The sequence below is a fragment of the Fragaria vesca genome, linkage group LG3, assembly GCF_000184155.1.
Source record: "Fragaria vesca subsp. vesca linkage group LG3, FraVesHawaii_1.0, whole genome shotgun sequence".
Classification (NCBI taxonomy): Eukaryota; Viridiplantae; Streptophyta; class Magnoliopsida; order Rosales; family Rosaceae; genus Fragaria; species Fragaria vesca.
The window spans coordinates 13,018,417-13,035,973 of NC_020493.1; the positions used below are offsets into that span (position 1 = coordinate 13,018,417).

At 37.9% G+C, this 17,557-nt stretch overlaps 1 protein-coding gene and 12 non-coding genes across 13 annotated transcripts; 12 read left to right on the forward strand and 1 right to left on the reverse strand.

The window, feature by feature from the left end:
* The first annotated feature begins 2,548 nt into the window (after positions 1 to 2,548).
* TRNAQ-UUG lies at positions 2,549 to 2,620 on the forward strand. The gene has a single exon. It is a non-coding gene; the product is annotated as a tRNA-Gln (tRNA).
* Positions 2,621 to 5,513: 2,893 nt separating this feature from the next.
* TRNAQ-CUG lies at positions 5,514 to 5,585 on the forward strand. The gene has a single exon. It is a non-coding gene; the product is annotated as a tRNA-Gln (tRNA).
* Positions 5,586 to 5,960: 375 nt separating this feature from the next.
* On the forward strand, positions 5,961 to 6,032 carry TRNAQ-CUG. Its single transcript has one exon. It is a non-coding gene; the product is annotated as a tRNA-Gln (tRNA).
* A 398-nt stretch (positions 6,033 to 6,430) lies between these two features.
* TRNAQ-CUG lies at positions 6,431 to 6,502 on the forward strand. The gene has a single exon. It is a non-coding gene; the product is annotated as a tRNA-Gln (tRNA).
* A 1,137-nt stretch (positions 6,503 to 7,639) lies between these two features.
* Positions 7,640 to 7,711, forward strand: TRNAQ-UUG. Its single transcript has one exon. It is a non-coding gene; the product is annotated as a tRNA-Gln (tRNA).
* Positions 7,712 to 7,997: 286 nt separating this feature from the next.
* TRNAQ-UUG lies at positions 7,998 to 8,069 on the forward strand. Its single transcript has one exon. It is a non-coding gene; the product is annotated as a tRNA-Gln (tRNA).
* Positions 8,070 to 8,529: 460 nt separating this feature from the next.
* TRNAQ-CUG lies at positions 8,530 to 8,601 on the forward strand. Its single transcript has one exon. It is a non-coding gene; the product is annotated as a tRNA-Gln (tRNA).
* Positions 8,602 to 8,825: 224 nt separating this feature from the next.
* TRNAQ-UUG lies at positions 8,826 to 8,897 on the forward strand. Its single transcript has one exon. It is a non-coding gene; the product is annotated as a tRNA-Gln (tRNA).
* A 625-nt stretch (positions 8,898 to 9,522) lies between these two features.
* Positions 9,523 to 9,594, forward strand: TRNAQ-UUG. Its single transcript has one exon. It is a non-coding gene; the product is annotated as a tRNA-Gln (tRNA).
* Positions 9,595 to 12,403: 2,809 nt separating this feature from the next.
* LOC101305926 (alternative NAD(P)H dehydrogenase 2, mitochondrial-like) lies at positions 12,404 to 17,023 on the reverse strand. Its single transcript, XM_004295719.1, has 8 exons — positions 16,580 to 17,023; positions 15,803 to 16,016; positions 15,556 to 15,716; positions 14,008 to 14,073; positions 13,541 to 13,704; positions 13,257 to 13,371; positions 12,766 to 12,945; positions 12,404 to 12,671 (listed from the first exon to the last, which is right to left on the reverse strand). Exons 1-8 carry the CDS (start codon positions 17,021 to 17,023, stop codon positions 12,519 to 12,521), a joined length of 1,497 nt encoding a protein of 498 aa, XP_004295767.1. The 3' UTR covers positions 12,404 to 12,518.
* TRNAQ-UUG lies at positions 14,214 to 14,285 on the forward strand. The gene has a single exon. It is a non-coding gene; the product is annotated as a tRNA-Gln (tRNA).
* TRNAQ-UUG lies at positions 14,848 to 14,919 on the forward strand. The gene has a single exon. It is a non-coding gene; the product is annotated as a tRNA-Gln (tRNA).
* On the forward strand, positions 15,376 to 15,447 carry TRNAQ-UUG. Its single transcript has one exon. It is a non-coding gene; the product is annotated as a tRNA-Gln (tRNA).
* Positions 17,024 to 17,557: the final 534 nt, after the last annotated feature.

A 17,557-nucleotide genomic window follows, 5' to 3' on the forward strand; every position in this document is an offset into this window, starting at 1 on the left:
GAGAGAGAGAGAGTGAATCATATCGGGAGGAAGAGAGAAGGAAGGGTGTGGCATATCATGTAATTTTGTTGAAAAACTAAACATTTTGGTAATTTTCCACTTGAAATCCAAGTCATCTCTCTTCCTATCTGTTATTGGGCTTTGAGCTTATGTCCTTATTTGTTTAAATCTTTTAAAATGTGGGTTTTCTGTTTTTTGCAACTGTTTGGAGTAGTGAGATGTCATTTTCTATTCTATAAATGATATATTAATATTACTTTCTTTCAAAAAAATATATATATAGAAAAGCATTTAATTTTGCATAATAGAATAGAAGAGCCGTTGAAGTTGAACTCTTTTTATTTTTGTAGAGTTTTTGTGATTTCCGCCTCTATAACAAAGAATTAAAACAAGAGTTGTTGAAGATGCTTTCTATATAAAGGAAATTGGTTTACAAAACAGAGATAACTCGTTTAGAATAGAATCTCTAAATTAATGGAGAATATTTGACGAAGTAATATCGAAACATATCTCTGATTTAATCGACACCAAGCCCACAATCCATATAAATATAAACCAAATTCCAAAGGTAATTCACATATGCACAACTGAAAACAAATATTCTCAAAGATCAGATTAGCAAGGAGATATAGAAATGGAGAAGGCTATTAGCTGGATGCTGATTCTCTTAGTCATTGCATCCTGTGAGTATCATTATCTACCGCAATGTTTAATATCAAAGATCATAAAACACCAACTGTACGTGTGAATTGGAAACTAAACTCTATATTTAAACATGCAGGTTTATCCCAATTCTCAGAAGCAAAATCTGTGGAGACTTGCCACAAAAACACAGACTGCAAAAGAACTTCATGCGCCGGAAGCTTTGTTTTGTGTGTCAATGGCATATGCACTTGTGAAGTATCCGGCACTAGCCGAGACGAGTCTGCACCGGTAACTGACATCCCTGTGGTGTCGCCACCGTGTTCCAGCTCTAGTGACTGCCGCTTCGTCCTTTGCCAAACTGGACCGTCTGTTTGTATTGACGGCATATGCAGTTGCAAAGCATCCGACACTAGCCGGGACGAGTCTTCACCGGTAATTGACGCTGGTGTGGTCAAGCCATCGTGTTACAGCTCATATGAGTGCGAACAGAGGATCCGTTGCGAAGTTGGAATGGTTGCTACTTGTTATAATGGCAAATGCGTCTGCTTTCATGATTAAAGGACTGATGAAACCAATTCCTGATTCAACTAAACAAGTATAAATCTGAAATACTTTTTTACTAATAAATCAATGATGAAATCAATCATGAGTTGTTTGTTCTTTATTTTGCATGTTCTAGACTACTATGGAAGATCCTATATCTGAAAGAAAAAAGTTGATGTCACGTATATCAGTATATGATCATGGAGTTCGATCAAATGAGGAAAAAAAAAATAAATAAAGTTGTGAACAGAAGAAACAACACTAACATTTCAATGCAGTCATGCAGTGGATCCGAAAACTAACAAATCGCCTGCCTACAGCAATTCTCTACACTAGAATAGCATAAGCTGGAATGTGCTCGTTTTCCGGCACTTTCAAGAACACAACTTCAATCAAGTGAAAACATGACATGTAGGGAAGGGATGTGCATCACCCACCAGGCCACCAATAACTACTTTGTCGTCAGAGAATCTCTATGTTGAGATCACAATGATACATTACTTCTAGATCATACTTAACAGAGTGGTACTGAGATAAGAACAAGAGCAAACAAAGGGAATCCTGAACAATATCTTATTGGATAGTAGAAAATAAGATGCAAGGGAAACAAAGATTTAGACAGGGAGGGGTAAGAAGATAAAACTTGTAATGAAAGAATACAATCTCAAGAACTACTATGGGATTTTAAAGGCAAGAAACTGCCACAACCCACAAGGACAACTTCATTGGATTACCAAGTTACCGTCGACAAGAATCTTCAGGAAGTTGCAGATTATTGCCCAACGCCAATACACTGTAAAAAGTACCCAACATCGCATAAGAACCTGCCATCATTAGGATCTATGTTCGTAATCCCAGAGACGAGACAATCTGCAGGATGAGAGAAATCATCAAGTGCGTATAAACATATGTAGAAATAAAATGAGAGATCATACAACCACACCAATGAAGTGCTTAAAATACCCTTTTGGCTACCAGTAAAAAGACTAAAGACTCACAGAAATTACAAGTACGGGATTATTGCTTGAACCTTGAACCTTAAACTTTGAGCATTGAACTAAAAACTAAAAAGATGATTTTACACACTAGGAGCTAAGCACAAATTACAGACACGCAAAAAATAAAACCAGAGAAATACCCGAGTGCTTCTAACCTCTGTCAAGTGCGCGTCTCGTGGTGTAGCACCGCAGAAGATCGTCAAACGATGTTTGTGAAACAGAGATCATTTCTAAATCACTAGACTATCTTCCAAACATTTTTGGTAACTATGAAATCGTATCTACTTATGAAGAACTGTTGGCAGCAAAAGTTGTTGGATGACAGTTTACATTCAGGGAAGTTAGAGGCTAGATAACAACATGGTTCTATGGTGTAGTGGTTAGCACTCTGGACTTTGAATCCAGCGACCTGGGTTCGACTCCCGGTAGGACCTTTTTTTCTCTTTTTGGTCAGACCTTTCATTTTTGTATAAAATAAATAAAAAAGTTGTACAAGATTCGGCAACATTTAAGAGTATGACATGATACAGTTCAAGGATTATGGAAGACTATTGGTACCCAAAATTTGAATGTCTAAAGGCCAAAGAAAACAACATTGGTACACAGACAACATCGGTGAATCTTTTAAACAAGTCGAAGAGCCAATACAAGGTTCAATTTCAAAAGTTGCAAGGCTTAGAAGAATCAGACAGAGTTTCAACCTTTGACTTGCAAACTTGGAAGAAGCATGCGAAAGGTGTAATACTAAAGACATTACTTAGCTTTGCTGCAAGTGCATGATTGGATAGCTATGTTCCAAACAGTTGTGGTTAGTCTGAGACAGTGACAGTTCTCTAGTTATCAGACAAAGAAACCATTGAGCTAAACTGTGTGATGTTAGACACCAACATGGTGTGTAATGGTAAGGAATCTGGACTTTGAATCTAGGGACCTGGGTTCAACTCTCAGTAGGACCTTTCATTCCTATAGTTTCTTTTTCAAAAATTTTGTGTAGAAGGATACAACTTGCAAGAATACTCGACAAGGTTATATGGTGTCTCATAGCATAAAGCTTTATTGACAAACCTCCATCATGGTACCACAAATGAAGTTTTTCGCACGGCAACATCTCCGCCAAACACCAATCTGAATGAAGTCACTAATTTCACCGGCGAAATCAGACTGCAATTCACCAATACTCTTCCTCTGAAACACCCAAGATAACACCAAAATACATGAGACAAATACACTAAGAATGGACCTGTGGTTCTTCACATATTCATTATTGGCCAGTAGAAACTAACAAACTCGTTTTGCCTACCGGTGGTCCCATGACATCACTCCATCTAAAGCAGACCAGATACTCCGGCACTATAACAGTTGATGCACTATCAAATCAATAAACTTTTCACTCTAAATATCAGGCTATAATCAAACCCAAAATGATATTTTGTTTGCCTCAGAAGACAAGAATATAAATCAATTAACATATTACACTAATGGTAAGTCTAATATATATTTGCCATTGTAAGAAATTGTTCACACCTACATTTAATGAACCAACAACATTAATACATAACAAACTATTTTAAGAGGCTACACAACAGCATAGTCATATGATAGTATTGTGTAGTGGGCACTCCGAAACCGGCAATCAGAGGGACCACCTCAGAGCCCCAAGGTATTCTCTTTATCAAAATTTGCAGAGTCCAGCAGGGTGATGATTCACAAGGACATTAAAAATATGAAACAGAGAACAAGATTTAGAAACAAATTTTGTATGCTTAACCATAAGAAAACAAAAATTGTTCACAGGAAACTTGTTGACACAAATCTGAGGTATGTATTACTCTGTTCAAGTAGTATACTACAGTACAAAGTAAAACACTCGATAAACAAATCTTGGGTAAAAGCGACACAAACATAATGCTGATAATAGAAGGTTCAGCACCATTATTTAACTTCAAATGTGGAATTAGCGTCAAAAGCACAGTTATGATTAATACCCAGTGGTCTATTAGTGTATTCAAGACTTAGTTCATAGGGGCCAGTTTAAAAGTTTCAGACCATTGCAATGGTCTTCTAATCTTCCACTACAAAATGTAAGGTTTTCCATGGCCAGTACCTATTCTATACAGTGACCTTTATAGGAGGCTAGACAGACAAACAATGTTTAAGGCTGCAGTGGTGTTCTGAACTTTGAATCGAGTAACCTGGGTTTGACTCCCAGTAGGAGTTCCTTGTTTTATTTCTTTTTTAAGAGGACACGGGCGTGCAAGATTTTTTTTAGCCATGGTTGTATCTCACAGCATGAGCTTTAGTGGACAACCCTTCATCAAGGTAACATGGATATACTCTTCATATGGGTACATGAGGAACCTCTTAAGCAACACTTGGGCTATACCTCAACTCAACTCCATTGGGATTGCTTCTACACCAACACAGGATAGGGGTCTCATACAAAACAAGACCCAAACACGATATAAAAGTGATTATCACCACAATAATTGTACCCATTGCACCATTGCTAGTACTTTAGATGGGTCCTTCAATTGGATATATCTTTAACTAAAGACACATCTTTAAACATCTGAAGCAGACCTGAACTGCATGATCACATGCACACACAATCAAATCAACAAGCATCTTACCAAGCCATCTCTTAGCTTTGTCAACTGTTTTTAGCATAAGGCCAGAAGCTATCATCGCACAATGGTAATACCTCATTTGTTTGGGAAGCAAAGAGCATGCTCAGTTACCATATTATCTTCCAAAAAAGATTAATTCTTATATAGTTACCATATACTATAGACAGATGAAGGTATTGCACTGACTGCATCTATATATAATAACTTCCTGTACGAGGCTACATATCTCTTAGCTTTGTACCAATGTGACATAAACACCAAAAATAAAATTATAAAACCTGAAACTCATCCAAAATAATCCGAATACTCTAACTTCAAAAGTGGAACTAGCATTCAAGAATCAGAAAGTACAAACACTGTTCAATGCATGGTTTCTACAGGGTAGCTGAAGTTTCAAACCAACTACTTTTAGGCCTGAAATGGTGACCTAAATACTAAATGGTACACAGCTAGGCAAACATAAGGTAGAAGTTTCAGTGTCATCATTAAAATTCAAATGTGGATTTACCCTTCAGACTGAAACACTATTAGCAACATTATTTAGTTTGCCATTAGTCTCTATTGCTAGCTACTAAGTTTGCATAAATTTGAAATAGTAAGTTCAGATTCCCAATATAATAAAAAGTTGACAGCTAAAGTTTGTGCATGGATTACCATCTGTGCGCAATGGTTTCTCATTCCATAAAAGAATAGACAAAAGGGTTCTATGGTGTAGTGGTTAGCACTCTGGACTCTGAATCCAGTAACCTGGGTTCAACTCCCAGTAGGACCTTCCATTATTCTTAAAATCTTTTTTTTGTCTCTTAAAAGAGATGGGACTTTCAAGGACACTCAACTGATGGAACAGTGTCCAATCATGTGGTATTGTCTAACAGTAAAAAGACAGAAGTAGTGACAGAAACCTGAAATACTTTTCACTTCATTCTCATGTGACATAATACAATGGAACAAGAAAAACACTGGTACAGAGCAACATGAACAATTGAACCTGATAGAAGTCTCGAACTCATCCAACTTCACAATGCATCTAAAGAAAAAAATTTGGAATAACATATCAAGATTTCCAACACAATAAAATGTTGATAGCTAAAGTTTCTGCATGGATTGCATTTCTCCATTGTTTCTGTAAAAGACTAGACCACAAAATGGTCCTATGGTGTAGTGGTTAGCACTCTGGACTCTGAATCCAGTGACCTGGGTTCGACTCCCAGTAGGACCTTCCGGTTATTATTTTTCTTCTCTGTTTTGGTCTGTTTCTCAAAGGGATAGGACTTGCAAGGAAAATCAACCAATAAAGCATGGTCCCATCATTTGGTAAAAAAAAATTTCAATTTTTAACAGTAAACTCACAGAAATGATATATTGTTGACAATGTTTCACTTCATTCTAGTCATTATACATTTATACTAATGTGACCTATAAACCAAGGAGACAATAACAACATTGGTAAAAAGCAACAAGAACATGGTAGAAAGTGCTATTTCATCAGTCAACTTCAAAATGTGCAATAGAAAAAATTTCAAAATAAGGAATAACTAAAGTTTCAAACACTCTAGGCAAGTTTTCACTCTACAATTTTATATTAATGACATTGTGTCATAGACTAAAAACAAACAAGGTTCTATGGTGTAGTGGTTAGCACTCTGGACTCTGAATCCAGCAACCTGGGTTCAACTCCCGGTAGGACCTCTAATTCATTTTTCTTTTCTAAAGAAAGCAAACATTTTTATAAAGCTGATCATGCAAAAATACTCGACATTCTATCATAGCATAATCTTCAATAGACGAACCTCAATTAGGAACCATTCTCTAATGAAGCTACTAACCACCAAACTCAACTAAACTGTCTCCTACAATGACAGATTGTGGGGGTATCTTTTTTTCCAATACAGAACATCTCAAATAGGAATTCTATACCAGAAGCCTCTAAAATCTTACTTGGTCACTACTTACTAGTTACTACCCATAGTTTATCCAATCAAATGGACCATGCTGACATTGAAATTATGGGCTTTAACAACCGTAACTGTAAATATCTTCAAGAGTTAATATGCTTTCCCAGTCTTGAACAATCTAATATACTTGCAGAAGTTATTCTTCAAGACATTCCTAACCCGGTCCATAGCCGGAAGAAATGGTTTCCAAGAGTTCCCAAGAGAACCTACTGTAACCAGTAATAAAAAACACATCCTGTCTGGGAAGGGATACATAGACACTCATCGCCTCATCCACTACTCAGAGAAATTGAGTCAAAAAGTCCACAAGGTGTATCTATTTATAAGCACTACCTAACAGTGCACCGAATTTGATAGACCACAACAACTGTCCATAAGGGAACAATGAGCCATTATTGAGAGCTATCTTCTTAATCCACTGACTATAAGTACTCATCTTTGGTAAAAGTATTTCACAGATCCACAAAACAGGGTAACCTAACATTTCTTTTATAGTCCAACACCATCAATACCATTTACCTCAAGTACCTCAGCCTTTTGGTTTCATTTTTCTAAACTAATAACAACAGACGCATTTACGAATCTGAAAACAGACCGGGCGTGACATCACATAGCACACCCACAAACCAATAACAACCGACCATCATACCGAGCCATCTCTTAGCCATGTCAACTGTTATGCAGCTTAGCGCCACTGGAGTTCATCACATGATTGTAATTCGTGTTTGTTTGCAAAGAAAGCAGCATACTCAGTTACCAAGTCTTCCAAATACTTGGGCTGTTTTCCCACTACTGTAAACTGAAGACAGATGAAGGTCTTTGCATGGACTGCATTAATATCTAATATCTTGGTGAGGCTGCACAACAACAAGGTTCTATGGTGTAGTGGTTAGCACTCTGGACTTTGAATCCAGCGACCTGGGTTCAACTCCAAGTAGGACCTTATTTTTTCTTTTTCAGAACTAACTTATTCGAGTAACAATTGTACCAATGAGATATATATGAAATATCAAACATCGAATTGTAAACCTGGTACAAAGCAATGCAATAATTCAAAGGTGGAATTTCAGAATCTAGGCATTCAAGAATTAGAAAGTATTAACATTGGTTGATCATATTTTCTACAGGATAGCTAAAGTTTCAAATGACTTTTGTTAGGCCTAAAATGGTGATCGAAACACTGATTGGTACAAGGCCTATATAATCTTGGTGATGCTACACAACAACAAGGTTCTATGGTGTAGTGGTTAGCACTCTGGACTTTGAATCCAGCGACCTGGGTTCAACTCCCGGTAGGACCTTTTTTTCTTTCCTTTTTCAGAACCAACATATTCAAGTAACAATCGTACCAATGACATAACTATGAAATATCAAACATCAAACTGTAAACCTGGTACAAAGCAAAGCAATAAATTGAAGGTTGAATTTCAGAGTCTATCAACCTAACTCTAAAACTAGCATTCAAGAATTAGAAAGTATTAACATTGGTTGATTATAGTTTCTACAGGACAGCTAAAGTTTCATAAAAAAATTTGTCAGGCCTAAATGGTGATCATTTTACTTCAAATGTGGACCCTCAAACTTGAATTTAGCTTGCCCATTCTATGGGTAGAAAAGTTTGCTAAGATTGAAATGTTAAATCCAAATTCCAAATACAACAAAATATCGACAGCTGAAGTCTACAAAATGTTGACAGCTAAGGTTTTGCATGGATTACCATTTATGCACATTGGTTTTCTACAGAATAATAGACAACAAACTGGTTCTATGGTGTAGCGGTTAGCACTCTGGACTCTGAATCCAGTAACCTGGGTTCAACTCCCAGTAGGACCTGCGATTCTTAAGTTTCTTAATTTTGTCTCTTTCTAAAAACTTTTGAAAACAGATGGAAATTGCAAGGATGGACCCATAAACATATGTGGTAAACAAATTTTGAATATCTATCTTCCAAGTACGGTAAATTTGAAGTTGTAAACTATTTTTGCACTACATAAACAGTTGGCAGATGAAAGTATTGACACATCTAATGATTTCCGTAAGAGACTACACAACAACATGGTTCTATGGTGTAGTGGTTAGCACTCTGGACTTTGAATCCAGCGACCTGGGTTCAACTCCCGGTAGGACCTCTCTTTCCTTTTATTTTTAATATTTTTGTGCAAGACCAGTCACTATGCAACATATACGCAAAATTTGAATTCCTAGAAGATATGGAAAGGAGAGATAATACGGCAGCAGCATCTACCAAAATATCTCCGATACATTCGAGTAATGAATCTACTAATGTGACAAAAAAATGAAAGACAAAACCATAACACCTGAGGGAAAATAACTTGAAGGTTGAATATCATTAAAATTTCTTCAAATGTGGGACTAGCATTCAAAAATTCAAAGTACTAAATGTACTATTAGTACATTGGAATGCATAATTTCTACAGGATGGCTACAGTTTCAGTCACGCCTGAAATATTAGTGAAGATACTATTTCAACATTTGGATGAAGCAAGCCAAACACAATTAGAAGTTGTAATGTCATCATTGCATGTCAGAATAGTTATTCAAAACTTAGAAACTATTGCAATCTTATTTACATTCCAATGCATAGTATGCACACACAGGACAAAGGTTTCAAACAAGTTTGCTGAGTTAGAAACTATAAATCCTCATTCTTAGTCAACAATGGGTTGACATGTAAAGGTCGCGCATGGACTGCATATATCTAATGGTTTTCTGTGAAAAACTAGACAACAACACGGTTCTATGGTGTAGTGGTGAGCACTCTGGACTTTGAATCCAGCAACCTGGGTTCGACTCCCGGTAGGACCTACGATTCATAAGTTTTTTATTTCTTCCTCTCAAAACTTATATAATACTTGCAAGGAATTTTAACTCATGAAAGCAGTTCCTCATCATTCGGTACACAAATATCTTCATTTCCAATAGTAAGGACGCACACATAGCTCACGTGATTACTTGATATGACACAAAAATCAAGGATAAGGTTCATTTTCATCATTAAACTTTAAAATGTGAATTGGTTTGCTCATAGTGCATTTAAAGCATTGTTGTACGGCTAGAGACTTTCTATATAAGGCTAGACTCAAAGTGGTTAGCACTCTGGACTTCTCATTCCCTCTTTTCTTTTTTGTTTTTGCTAAAAAGATTTCTAGAAGTCTGAGGGATGCAAAAATTAGAGTAAGTTTAACATTGTTGTATCACATAGAGTATGCTATAATCGACACACCTTCATCTTTTCTAAGGATTTCTTTTAGTTCAATAGATTTTCTATCTATCTACATATACATATATATACAGTCGGGATTAGAGGCAGACATCCGCACACCCTTAAAGTGCGGACGTGCCTCCGTTGTCCACCGTACAGCTCCGACGACGCAGTCGTCGACGCCTCCACCCCAGCGGCCTCCAGCAGCGTCCCCGATCACTCTTCCTCCCCGATGAGTCCGCCGAATCCGGCGAGATCGATTTTGTTTGAAGTTTTGGGTGATCTCGCCAGAAAACTGGAATTCGGCGGACTCGCCGGGGAGGGAAAGTGATCGGGGACGCTGCTGGAGGCCGCTGGGGTGGAGGCACGCCGTCGTCGGAGCCGTACGGAGAACGGAGGGACGACCGCATTTTAAGGGCTGTGCGGATGTCCTCTTTAGATCCTCTCCGCATATATATATATATATAGATATTATCAGGTCCAAATATCCTTATTATATATATATATATTTATATATATTGTGGTTTTATCATTGGGAAGAGTTGTATTAACTTAAAATAGATATCCCTGAGTGACTGCAACAACACAGTGTAGGAGTCTGCAAGGTTATTACTGCTGAATTCCTGAGGGACTAGAACAATGGAGTGTAGGAGTCTGCTTTTCTCTTCACATAAAACACGTGCCTAATATTACTCTATAGCCTGTGAACTTTCCCACGGTCCATGCAAAAGTTGTCTGGTTGCTTATTTGACTACTATTTAGTTAGTACCATGTTTTAATCTAGCAGTCGATGAATGAACAATGCTGACATCTAGTTTACAATACATAAATTAAAAGATTTTCGAAGGATAAAACATGCAGAACTAATACTTCAAGAATTTCCTAACCTTTGAAGAAAAAACTCCAATCGCCAACAGAAAACACATCCTTGCATGCCAGGGGCACATAGCCACTCATCAACTTGAATCCTGAACCAGAGAAATTGGGTTATAAGGATCATCCTAACAGGTATGTCATCATTACTCAACAACATGCATAGTGAGAATAGGAAGATATAGAACCGGAATCATGAGCCAAAGCACACTCAGACTCTTATTACGACAGTTGCAGCAAACATAAAAGATAAAAATGATTTTATGGGGGAGAGAGAAATAAAGATTCACCACAAGTTTCATAAAAATTACAGAAATCGACTTATCATAGGAAATCGACACATGGGTTTTGCACTTGAATACTTCTTTTCTCAACAAACATCTAAAGACAAATCATTTACATATGTAAAGTAGGCTAAACCAAATATTCCAGGACAAAACACAATCAAATCATTTACTACCATAAGCTCCATACCAGGCCATATCTTAAAGTTCAAAACAGTATGAGTCAGCTTGCTGTTAATGCAGTTCAATGCCTCTTTCCGTGAGACAGCTAAGATTTAAACAGCTTTGCTGAGTATGAAATGGTAGACCTAAATTCTCATAAACTGTTGACAGCTAAAATACTGCAATTATATCTGGCAGTGTTTTGTAGAAGGCTACACAAAAACATGGTTCTATGGTGTAGTGGTTATCACTCTGGACTTTGAATCCAGCAACCTAGGTCCTACTCCCTGTAGGAACTTTCCTTGTTTCATTTTATTTCAAAAAAAATAAAAAAAATAAAAAATAAAAAATTGAAAGGGCCCTTGGACTAGAAATTTAAATGATTGAAGATATCTCATGGCATAAGCTCTAACGGACAAACCTCTATCAAGATAATGTAATCTTTGACGAATATCTCTCTCAATAAGCTCACTAAGTTCTCTGTCAGACCCGTTGCTGGGTGGTATCAAGTCCTTTCTCTACCATTCAAACCCTGCCCAAAACCAAAATGGTGAAGTCAAGAATACACAGTGGGCACCCAAGTCATATGACTGAAGTAGTATAAAGCTAACTCCAACAGCTTACCTGAAGCAGCTACAAACTGTTCTCCTGAGCATGGTGGACTGAAGAAGAAAAGTTGTTATGCTCTTCTAGCCCATATATTCCGAAAGCGGTGGGCTGAGCTCCCAACAAGTAGGAACTCAAACTTCCATACTTAAAGAGCCATAAGCTCCATCAGCTACACTCTCGGATGAAACAAAACATTGTCCTAAACAAATGAAATTTCTTGCATCTGAGGAATAGTAAAATTCAGATCTTCATATAATTTGACCACCAAGAATAGGCTAATCTTACGAGATATCAATTCCATACCACTTGTTTACTAACATTAATCAACTTCCATATAAAAGTCAAATTCAATTCCAATTTATTTTTCATTACAAGGAAGAAAAAACTTTGCAGCACTGGCTCATTGGAAGAATTCGTAAACATTTGACCCTATAAACAAATGCAGGTTTAATTGCATTCAAAAGGCCAGCAGTCGAGCAAATGCTACCTATATACCAAAAAAAAAACCCAAAAAAAGAAAAAAAAAAAAAAAAGAATAAAAAAAGAAGGCATATATAGAGCTATAACTATAAGAATGTAGGTTTCTTTCTTTTGAAAATCTATATTCTGCTTATATCACGTCCAAACACCATAGTCGTAAGCCAGTTAATCGCCACATAAAATCTATTCCTCCAGCTTATAACCCTTGTTAGATATGCCGAGCGCCAAATAAACCAACTAGCAAACCCAGCCAAAGACAAACCTTTTGCTTCCTGAAAAGACATACGCATTTATGATACACAGATCAGTCACTAAATTTAAGAATCTCAAGAGGGAAGGGTTGGAATAAAGCGACATGCAATTCACCTTGCTCTGTCTCAGATCCACAAGAGCTTTGTATCTCCCAACAGTTGCCATGCTACCCAAATGCTTGTACACAAAAGGTTCCTTGTATACATATTCTTTTGCACTGTTGGCATGCCCTCCACCAGTTTCACCAATTTTGTTCAGTAAATTTGCTAGATATTTTCCTTCTCTCTCTGCAACCTTCACATAGTTGAAATAGACATGGTTAAAGGTACAGAGCTAATAAAAATAGAATCACTAAACCCACGAGCAATAAGCTTCTTCTCAAATCACATCTCAAGGGAAATAAACCTGCTAATTGATTGCCGGTTTGGCTAGTACTTGCTACTGAAAATCATCTAACGGTCAATATACTGGACCATGATGGTATACAAATTATGAACTTTCACAATACTAATCATGAATAGATGTAAGAATTCAGATATGCTCTTACAGACCAAACAAACAAATATACTAAATTAGCATAAGTTACTCCTGAACTAGTTCCTAACCTGGGCCAAAGCTGGAAGGACTGGTTTTCCAGTACTTTCAAGAAAACCACTGCAATCACCAATTGAAAATACATCCTGCACGGATGGGACACGTAGCCACTCATCAACACCAATCCTGTAGTCAGAGAAACTGTACATTAACATCACCTACTTACAGTTTGGCATGTTTATATATTTAAAGAACACTAACTATTTGGGTAGTGAAATAGGGAGCATGTATGGGTCAAGAGCCAAAACCCGAGAGGAAATCAAAATTCATTTGACAGGACAAGAAGATAGATTACCTTCCACCAGGAGCTTTTGGAAGTTGCAACGAGTTTACAAAAGATGATGGACCAACACCAGTAGACCACACCAACAGCCCATAAGGAACCTCTGTGCCATCATTGAGAACTATCATCTTATCTTTGACATCCTTCACAATCCCACAGACAAGACGAACTCCTGACTGAGAGAAACTGTTGAGTGAATAATTCCCATATCCATGGATCTAATGGATTTATTAACCAACACTCTTCTATCCATTATTAGCAATTATTGATTTCTCCTTTACTCAGGAAAAGGTGTTCTCAGGTATAAGTTTTCTTGTCTAAATGATTTTTTGAATTTTTGAATTTTCCTGTCTAAATGAATTTTGGAATTTACAATCAATCTCTATGCATTTAAAATGAGACCAGATTCAACAATTAGAGTAGGCACTGCACTATCAGATCGATAATTGCAATAAGCTTGATACCAGGAGTTCTCTTACCTTTGTCAACTGTTTTGTTGCGTATTTCCTCAGGCGATCATCAAATGAAGACAATATCTCGTTAGCCTGTGAAGGAACAATCATGAATAATTTCCAACATTTTTGGCAAGGCGCTGAAATGGTAACCTGCCTCCCCACTAAACTAAACAGTTAACAGGTTGACTATATTATGTATCCAAATTTTTCAAGATATTAGATAACAAGATGGTTCTATGGTGTAGTGGTTAGCACTCTGGACTTTGAATCCAGCGACCTGGGTTCGACTCCCGGTAGGACCTCACCCTCATTCTTTTTTTTTTTCATAGGTTTTGTTAAAGACTAGGACTTGCAATAATATTCAGCATATGTAACACTATAACAGATTTTGACTTCCTAACAGCGCTGAAGATGACAATTGGTTCTCATAGGATAACATAGTAGGACCTTTAATTGCTAAATATTTAACAATAAAAAAAATTGTATGAAAGGCTAGTACTTGCAAGAATATTGAACGAACAATACAGACCACATTATTTAGTACACAAGATTTGAATTCCTGACAGTACAGAGCTTACAAAAAAAATTGATTTACACAAGGTAACTCAGTGGCAGGGTTCTTTGATTCATTCAAGTAAATCTGCCACAAATAAACAACAACATCGGCACAGAGCAACATAAAGTCACAAACAAATTGCGGCATTTCAATGCTTATGTAACTACATTTCAAACAAATCTATGTAACTAAACTTCAAACAAATCTCAAAACTCAAACTGACTTCCACTACAATGTACTACATGGCAGAACTTTTTACAGGACTGCAATTATCTAATGACATTATGAAAAAGGCTAGCTAACAACAAGGTTCTATGGTGTAGTGGTTAGCACTCTGGACTTTGAATCCAGTGACCTGGGTTCAACTCCCAGTAGGACCTCTCCTTCATTTTTTTTTTCCTTTTTTTCATAGTTTGATAAAAGGTTAGGACTTGCATGAATATTCAACACTTCAACATGCCAAATTATTTGGTACACACATTTTGAATTTATAACAGTATTGAAGGTTACAAAATTCAGTGACAGCACCTACCAAGTGATTCTCCCAAAATATAATCTAATATGAAATAATAACACAAACAAATACAAAGGTTCAATCTCATCATTCAACTTCAAAATGCGGAATTTAAAAAGTATTAACATAACTAATTGTCTCTGCTATCAAATCATGTCAACGTGTATGTAACTTTTATCAAATCATGTCAACGTGTATGTAACTTTGGAGCAAGTCGAAACTCCTGACTTGGTTCCTCTACAATAAAATGAGCACAGCAAACTAATTTGCATGGACTGCAAATATATCTAATGACATTATGTAAAAGGTTAGCTAACAACAAGGTTCTATGGTGTAGTGGTTAGCACTCTGGATTTTGATTCCAGTGACCTGGGTTCGACTCCCGGTAGGACCTGTCCTTGTTTTTTTTTTTTTCTACATATGTTTTGTAAAAGGCTAGGACTTGCAAGAATATTCAAGACGGTTGTATGATATCTCATAGGATAAGTGAAGACGAACAAACCTCAATCAAGGTAACATGAATGTAATCTTTCACATGAGCATATCTCTGATGAACATCTCTCTGAATAAAGTCACTTAGTTCACCACTGAATTCGACTCCAGTGGGACCACCTCCAACAACTACACAATGCAGGAGTCTGCTTTTCTCTTCCTCTGAAACACCTGCCTCGAAAACCAAATCCAAGATGAAATACAGAATGATATCAATGTTGTCGTGCAATAATATGAATGTACTGGCATCAACATACCGGGAACATCCGACAGCATCAAATTTAAGAGCAGCTTCCTACGGATTTCCTGGGCATGATAGACTTCACGAAGAAAAACTGCATGTTCTTCAACACCACGTATCCCAAAAGTTGTAGGCTGTGCACCCAATGCAATTACCAGCTTGTCGTAGGCAATTTCAAATTTCCATGGCTCCAAGTTATCAGCTCCATCAGTAACAGTCTCGCATTCCACCTTCAGACCAAAATTTCTTGCAATTAAGATATAGCTCAAATCTCAAACATTTTTATCCACCACAATAAGGCTAACTCCGTAACTGAATAATAAAGAATCACTCCCAATTTCAAGCAGTTGCGCTTCAATGATGCATGGACTAATTAGCTCCTATCAAGAAAAAGACAAACTTCAGTGCAATAACAATGACACATGTAATTCCTCTTCCAAAACTTCCGAGCATAACCGAAATCGGCTAATTCTGTAACTGACCAATACATTACTTGTTCCACTAGTTTCGAACTCTACCAACCATAAATAGGCTAATTCTGTAACTGAACATTGCATCACTACTATTTCGGCATCTATTTACTAACAATAAAGCTACTCTCAGTCCAAGAACCACATTTCCAATTTCACACACACATAGAACAACGCCTAGACTTGTCTAATTCCACCTTTTCCATTACAAGAAAAGACAAACTCCGATCCAATAGCAATCAAACACATGTCATACACTACCGTCTATCCAAAATCTTCAGACTTAAACCCTAAATTGATCAATCTCAGCCGCCATAACGTACCAAATGCTTATCGGTATCGAGGCCAATACAATTGGAGAGAAAGAAGTACGAGCCGGGCTCCTTCGAAATCGCCGGCTGGATCCTCCCGATCGGCTCCGCCACCGACCTAAACTCCAGCGTGCCGACGCACGTGGACGCCAGCAGCGGCGTGAACACCATGTGATTCCTCGGCGAGACGCAAACAACGTCGTACATCTTCGTGTCCAGTTCCTTCATCAGCCGGCACCCGGCCCACCCCGTCCCCAGCACCACCACCCTCGGCTTCTCCCCCGGCTTCGTCGGCCGCAAGCCGGAGAACGCCGGCGGCGGCTGGACCGGCCGCGCCGCCTCAGTGGTGAAGCATGAGAGGAGAGAGTAGGAGAAGGGGTCGCTGATTCTGGATTTGGTTGTAGAAGACGGTGAGGCTCTTGATGAGGCTCTGATGAGGCTTCTGAGCCAAGACATCGGAGACTGTGGAACAAAACGGCGTCGTTTAGGGGATAAGTAGCAGAGAGGAGTGAGGAGCAGAAGAAGAAGAAGAAGAAAGGGTTCCAATAATTTGGGCCGTCGTTTTCTCTGGTTATTGCTAAATTTGAGGGGAAAGGAGGATTTTGAGTTTGAACGGTGACACGTCAGCGGTGTCAGCGGGCCACGTGACCACGTGGAGGTTTCAGGCGGTTACGGTGACGGATACGTTTCGGGATGAGGTTCCGGCCTTCTGGATCAGATAGGGTCCCCTTTCTTGCGGTGTAGGTTTTGTAGACTTTGGACTTTTGGAGGAGCCATCCACGGTAACGTTATTTTCTGTAGAAAGTCGCTTTCTAAACATTTTTTTTCTACACAAATCCACCCTCATTTTTTTACCCATATAAGTCCACTTTCTGGTCGAGGCCCATCATCTACTTTTTCTGTTCTACCTAAAATATACCTTTACCGTACTTTCAAATTTAATTCATTAGGATCACAAAAGCTGTGTGTGATCTCTGTTCTCTCTCTCTC

What these genes read in the sequence shown, in the direction of transcription:
- LOC101305926 (XM_004295719.1), bottom strand. Translation starts at nt 17,023, where the DNA reads ATGTCTTGGCTCAGAAGCCTCATCAGAGCCTCATCAAGAGCCTCACCG. An exon ending in TTCATGTTACCTTGATTGAG is followed by an intron (nt 14,074 to 15,555) that starts GTTTGTTCGTCT and finishes GTTCCTTCACAG; the next exon opens with GCTAACGAGATATTGTCTTC. An exon ending in TGGATCTGAGACAGAGCAAG is followed by an intron (nt 12,672 to 12,765) that starts GTGAATTGCATG and finishes ATGTCTTTTCAG; the next exon opens with GAAGCAAAAGGTTTGTCTTT.